This window comes from Dipteris shenzhenensis, chromosome 15 (assembly GCF_047967505.1).
Source record: "Dipteris shenzhenensis isolate YYH24624 ecotype China chromosome 15, Dip_SZ_1.0, whole genome shotgun sequence".
Lineage (NCBI taxonomy): Eukaryota > Viridiplantae > Streptophyta > Polypodiopsida > Gleicheniales > Dipteridaceae > Dipteris > Dipteris shenzhenensis.
Window position 1 is genome coordinate 22,643,557 of NC_141610.1, and position 6,571 is coordinate 22,650,127.

General features: G+C 40.7%; 1 protein-coding gene across 1 annotated transcript; it reads right to left on the bottom strand.

Moving 5' to 3' along the window:
- Positions 1-1,006: 1,006 nt before the first annotated feature.
- Positions 1,007-3,484, bottom strand: LOC147893548 (putative pentatricopeptide repeat-containing protein At3g47840). The gene has a single exon (XM_087386309.1). It carries the CDS (start codon positions 3,482-3,484, stop codon positions 1,007-1,009), a length of 2,478 nt encoding a protein of 825 aa, XP_087242435.1.
- Positions 3,485-6,571: the final 3,087 nt, after the last annotated feature.

Genomic DNA, 6,571 nt, shown 5'->3' on the forward strand with positions numbered 1-6,571 from the left:
TTTTTGTTTTGAGGGCAAGGGCTTCGCTTTCCCAAGAGGATTCATCCCTTTCCATGAGAGGCGTCATATTGTACACGCTTGGCATACTCCGAGGTATTGTTTCTTCATCTTGCCAGCATCTTCCATCTCCTTATGGTCCACCACGCAATGTCTGAAGCTTGTCATCTTTTGGCAGCATGGCATTATTGGTGTACTTGTTGCTCTTGGTCAATTGAACATAGCACAAGATCAGTGCATTGCAATTTCATGTACCAAGAATATGAACGATCTTTTTCCACTGGCGCACATGTATACAGCTCAATTGTATGGTTTTTCCCTTTTCAGTATTTGCATTCTTCTCCATCAGGGTAACTTGACTAAGGTCAAGATTTATACAACCATGTTGTGACCTTGTCTATGTATACCCTTAAATGCTTTCGGGAGAAGGTTTCTTTTTTTTTTTTCCCTCATAACAGGAACTTTCCGGAGACACATGATCATATTCTGCCCCACACTGCTCTGCCATGGTCAAAAAGACGAAAGTTTGCCTTCCAAGAAAGTTTCTCCATGGCGTAACACTCAGCACAGGAAAACTTATGCAGAGATATCACCAACATTCCCCACAAGAACTGTCCCTACTTGTAATTATGAAGCCGACTTGCATCTCTGCAAATAATCTTTTGCCATTCTATCTTTGATCCAAGAGCCATGGCCTTGTAATACCATCATAAATCTGCAGATTTTTTTACACGTATGGCTATCCCCTCGGCTGTATAGATAATCGCGCAAGCCCTAGCAAGCTCCTCGCTCAGCCCACACAAAACATCTTCCTCTTCTTAATCGCATGTCCGTGGTAAAAAACTTAGTCTAAACTGCCTGTATAACCTTCCTCTTCTTAAACGCATGTCCGCGGTAAAACATAGTCTAAACTGGCTGTATAACCTTCCTCCTCCATTTTCAAAGAAATATCGTTCAGCTTCTCATGAATATCTTTGGGGATATCTTCTGTCCCCCACCACAAATGCATTTACCATTCCACTAAGGTCAGTCCACCAGCTCTTTCCTGGGCATTCTTTCTCATTAATTGGATTCTATCAGAGTCCTCCCACATGTGAGCATCTGCATATATATTTGCCATTAAGACATATGCTGAATGAAGTTTTTCATCTAATCTCACTGCATTTTCAAAGGCATGCCTTCCAACTTCAACATCCTTGCCCATTCGGCATGCACCCAACACGGTTGACCATACAGCAACATCAGGTAGGAAAGGCATCCTCCCAATAATCGCCAATGCCTTGTCCACTTGACCTGCACGGCTGAGGAGATCAACCATGCAAGTATAATGTTCAATAGTTGGCATAATTCCATACTGTTTGCTCATAGCCTGAAAGTACTTCTGGCCCTTGTCTACTAAGCCCACATGACTGCATACAGTGAGAATACTCACAAATGTGACCCCATTTGGCTGTATGCCTTTCTGTTTCATTCTCTCATACAAATGAAACACAAGTTCACTTTGTCCCTGGCGGGCATACCCTGCAATCAATGCACTCCATGGTACAACATCCCCCAAAGGAAACACATCAAACACCTGCTGGGCATCAACCATGCTTCCACTTTTAGCATACATGTCGATAAGACTGGTTACCACAATTGCAAAAGTCTCAAAGCCAACCCTTATAATCTGGGAATGGTGTTCCTTTCCAATTTCCAAAGCTGCTGCATTGCCACATGCTTTCAGGATGGCGACATAGGTGAAGATATTTGGTAACAAGCCTTGCTCTTGCATTTGTACAAAAAGCTTAAAGGCCTCCTCATTTTCTTCTTGATCAGCATACCTCAGAATCATAGCATTCCAGGAAACAACATCATGATGAGGTAGTGCAGCAAAAATACAGTGTGCATCCTCCCTGCTCCCACATTTTATATACATATCCACCAAGGTGGTTCCCACAAATAGATCTGATTCAAAACCATTCTCTACTACTTGGGAGTGTATGGCTCTTCCTTTCTCCAGACATCCTATCTTTGCAAAATTCCTGTCACCGTGTTCCCACTCTTCCACTGCTGCCAGGTCACTGCACGCCTTAAATGCACCAACAAATGTTCGATAATCTGGTGCAAAGCCTTCGTGTTGCATCTGTGCATACAAATCCAGAGCTAGTGCACCCTCTCCCTGCTTGCTGCACCCGATGATCATTGCATTCCAGGAAACCACATCACGATGAGGCAGTTCATCAAAGACACAGCCTGCATCGTCCATACTCCCACATTTTGCATACACATCCACCAAGGTATTTCCTATGAATCCATCTCTCTCAAAGCCATTTGTTACTACCTGGGTGTGGATAGCTCTACCTTTGTCCAGGCATCCAATTTTAAAAAATTTATGGGGACCTTGCTTTCCCTCTTCTAGTGCCAGGCTACTGCAAGCCTTCAATGCACCAACAAAGATTCGAGCATTCGGATTGATGCCTTCCTGGTGCATCTGTGCATACAACTCTAACGCTTGTGCACCCTCTTCTTGCTTGGCACACCCCAGAATCATAGTCGTCCACGTGACCACATTACGATGAGGCAACTCATTAAAGACTCGCCATGCATCATCCATGCTCCCACATTTAACATATAAATCAACCAAGGTGGTTCCCAAGAATATATCCGACTCCAAGCCACTCTTTACAAGATGGAAGTGGATGGCTCTACCTTTTCCCAGGCAGCCGGTTTTCACAAATTCCCTGTTACTATGCTTACAGTCTTCCATGGTTGCCAAGGTACTGCAAGCCTTCAATGCAACAACAAAAGTTCGGCCATCTGGTGTGACACCTTCCTGGCGCATCCATCCATACAACTCCAAAGCCCGTGCACCCTGTTCTTGCTTAGCATACCCAAGTATCATAGTAGTCCATGTAACCATATTACGATCAGGCAGTTCATCAAAGACACGCCTTGCATCCTCCATGCTCCCACAGTTTGCATACATATCAAGCACGATGGTTCCCAGAAAAGTATCTGAGTTGAAGCCACTCTTTACTACTTGGGAATGGATGGCTCGACCTCTCTCCAGGCATCCTGTTTTAGGAAATTCACTTGCAACCTCTCCTCCATCTTCCAGTGCTGCCAGGTGCCTGCAAGCCTTTAATACGCCAACGAATGTTCTATCACTAGGTTGAACACCTTCCTGGTGCATTCGGGCATACAAATTCAAAGCACACGCGCCCTCTACGTGCCTGGCATAACCCAGGATCATAATGTTCCATGAGTGCAGATCACGGTGTGGCATGTTGTCAAAGACATGGTGAGCATCCGACATGCTACCACGCTGTGCATACAGTTGAATTAAATTATTTGCCTTGGACAAGGGAAATTCATTTAATTGTTCTAACAAAGAGGCATGAATTTTCCTGATCTCATCCAGCTGAGGCAATTTGTTGCGGGCTGCATATCCAGATCTGCCTGCACGAGAGGAATGGCAGAGGAACAGCCTGGGCTGTGCGCCCATAACCCATCAAGAAACAAGTGAACTGTGCTCACACAAGATACTAAAACATGGCTCGGTTCACACCAGCGGACATCCCGTGGAGAACGAAATAGAATTGGAGGATCGCTTCCGCAGGGTGTGTCCACCTGCAGGCGGTCATCAGGCTGCTAATTTATGCCACCAACCTTTGATTGGATGAAGAGTTCGTGTAGGTCGCACACAAACGACCACCTGCTAATTTATGTCACCAACCTGTGATTGGTGTAGGAGTTGGTGGAAATGGAATGGGCCAATCTTGTAGTAGGTGTCTGAGCCCATCCTTCTTATTCGGCCAACTCGGACAACCACCTATAGGCAGGTGCTGTGAACCCAACCTTTATATACTTTCATAATACTAGAATATATAGTCTCACAAATTAAATTTTTTCATGAAACCAGCGAAAAAACAAATAATATGTCGTATCATAAATTAAAATTTTCCATAAAACAAGCGAAAGCACAAAGGAAAGAAGAGAGTCTCTAAGTCACTTTAGATAAAATTAAGAGTAAAAGAGGAAAATAAATATTTTTATAAAAGAATACTTAATAAGCAAAGCTACTTTTATGTTCTCTTGAGTACCGAAGCATAAGTTGTCGTCTAGGTTTTGGAATCACTTGGATAGACCCAATGCTTACTAAGCTTTGACATCACAACCATACAACTTGATAGAAGCAAAAAGTAAGAATAAGAAATTGAGAGAGAGAGAGAGAGAGAGAGAGAGAGAGAGAGAGAGAATTAAATTAGGTTAAACTTCCACCACTAACCTGGAGGAAGAAGAAGCAGAAGAAAGAAACAACAACTAATGCTGACACTAAAACTCCATTATGTACCCATTTTGTGCTACCTAACTAGGTCCTACAAAAAGTAAAAGAAAATAAAAATAAAATTCTCCAACAACGATTCGTAAAAGGGGAAGAGAGAAAACTGTTAATGCATATGGGCGAGATGAGAGGTGAGTGTCAAAAAGAAAGAGCAGGTGACGGGGGGCCTTTGGGCCTCGGTGCAGGGAAGGCAAATGTCCATTAATTAAGGAGAGGGAGTCGAGCCTTTTGTCATACATTTAAATACTAATTTGGATGAGATTCACGCTTAGAGTTCAATTGTTCAATCATCTCCCTTTGGCAAGACGTTAGTTTGAGTTAGCTCTTCTTCTTGTTTGGGTGTTTGGAAAAGTGGTACTAGGGGGTCAAGGAAGGACTCGTTAAAATATAGCAATGAGAGCAATTTCCTAGTGAGCAATGATACTAATCACACGATTTCAATAATGATTTGAGTGATATTGGTAATCAACATATCAACAAGCAACAAAAGGGAACTCTGAGTCTTATTTAGAGCACCTTACAGAAGATACGACACATTATGGTCCTTTTTGCCCAATTTAGTGCTTATGACTCTTTACTTTTTGTCGGACTCGTCACTTCAATCTTTTTGGTTGAGGTAAGTTGGATTTTTGGCGTCAAGGGCCAAATGGGATATAGTCAAAGTTTAAAATGGGTAATGTTTTGGGTCAATGGTATATTAGAGGCTCCCCCAATTACGTTACTTTCCCCTCCCTTTTCACCCCTCCATTCACCCAGAAAATGGAGGATTTTTAAAATAACCCTTATAAAGTCTTTGGGACATTACAACTATTAAATCATGTAAACATCATTGTGCATGATATATTTCTACCAAATATTAAAAAAAATCACAAATAGTACAATTATAGTTGTATTGCCACCTTGTTGTCTTCAATAAGGGATTACTATAATGGTGGTATTTTTTGGTCCATTTCTCAATTAGCTATAGTCAAATGTTTAGAGGCTAGATTTGCTTGATTTTTAAAGATTGCAAAGGGTATAATCTAAAACTCATCTTTGATTTTCAAGGAGATTTGAAAACATGTGTGCATTTGGTACATTGGTAAACATGATATCATCCATGTAACAAAAGTTACTTCTAAACATTGGCAATAAATCCAAGTGCATATAATGTGACAAGTCTCTTGATAAATTGGAACTCGAACTAGAAAAAGTACAAATTGCATAATATGGGTAAAGAAGAGAGCTGATAGGGACTCCCACACCTTGCTTAAACACCATGACATTTGATAGCATAATTGATAGGAGATCACTAATTAATGGTTACGTGTATAAAAACTCGATAGCCTTATCCTTCTTTGCAAAGTTTACGCTTTCATCATAAAGCCTTTCCAAGCATAGATGAAGTATTATAATGGACTTTCTAGATATAGCAAAATCCTAATTGCATAGTTGAAGTATTATAATGAACTTTTTGGAGAAATCTTTCCCTCGAGTAAGGATGAACATAAAAAGGCTTGGTGATTTTTCCTTATGCTTTATATTTGATTTTTGATAACAATTTTTGTTATTTATTCTTATTATAGCATAGGAAAATCCAATCTAAAGGCATTGAAGGGGCTGCCACCTTTCTTGCATAAGGATGGCCTTAGATTCTAAAGGCATTGAAGGGGCTCCCACATTCCTTGTGTAAGGATGACCATTGACTTTTTTGGGTTTGTGGTTAGGCACGAACTACTCTCCCTCCCCCCCTCTTAACCATGAAGTTAATCCTTAGATATAAGTATTTATGGAATTTTTCCAGGCAATGCTTTACCTTGACTGTAGAAAGGGCCATTGAGATTTATTGTTGGTATACTTAAGGATTGAGTAGAATTAGGATTGGTATTGTGAATGTGTCATTATGTAATAAGGATTGGATTCTATGAGCCACACATCACACCCATATTGTTATAAGATAAAATTACATTTTTCTTAACAAGTGAGGCTTACCTAGGTGGAAGACAATTAGATACCTTGCCTTATGAAATTTTGGTCTAAATATATCTTTGCTTACAGTTTTACCCTTGGCCTTGCATCTTCAACTAAATTCTAATCATTTACACTAGCTACTTCTAAATTTATATAGTCAGGCAAAAATCCTCAAGGTAAGTTGCTTAGATAAATGGAAAATATCACATAGAATTTTTACTAATGTAGCATTACATGTCCTATGAACTTTCACCTAGAAATGATATTATGAAGGGTTGATTTGGACACCCCAAATGC

Coding starts and splice junctions, on each gene's coding strand:
- LOC147893548 (XM_087386309.1), bottom strand. CDS start 3,484: ATGGGCGCACAGCCCAGGCTGTTCCTCTGCCATTCCTCTCGTGCAGGC.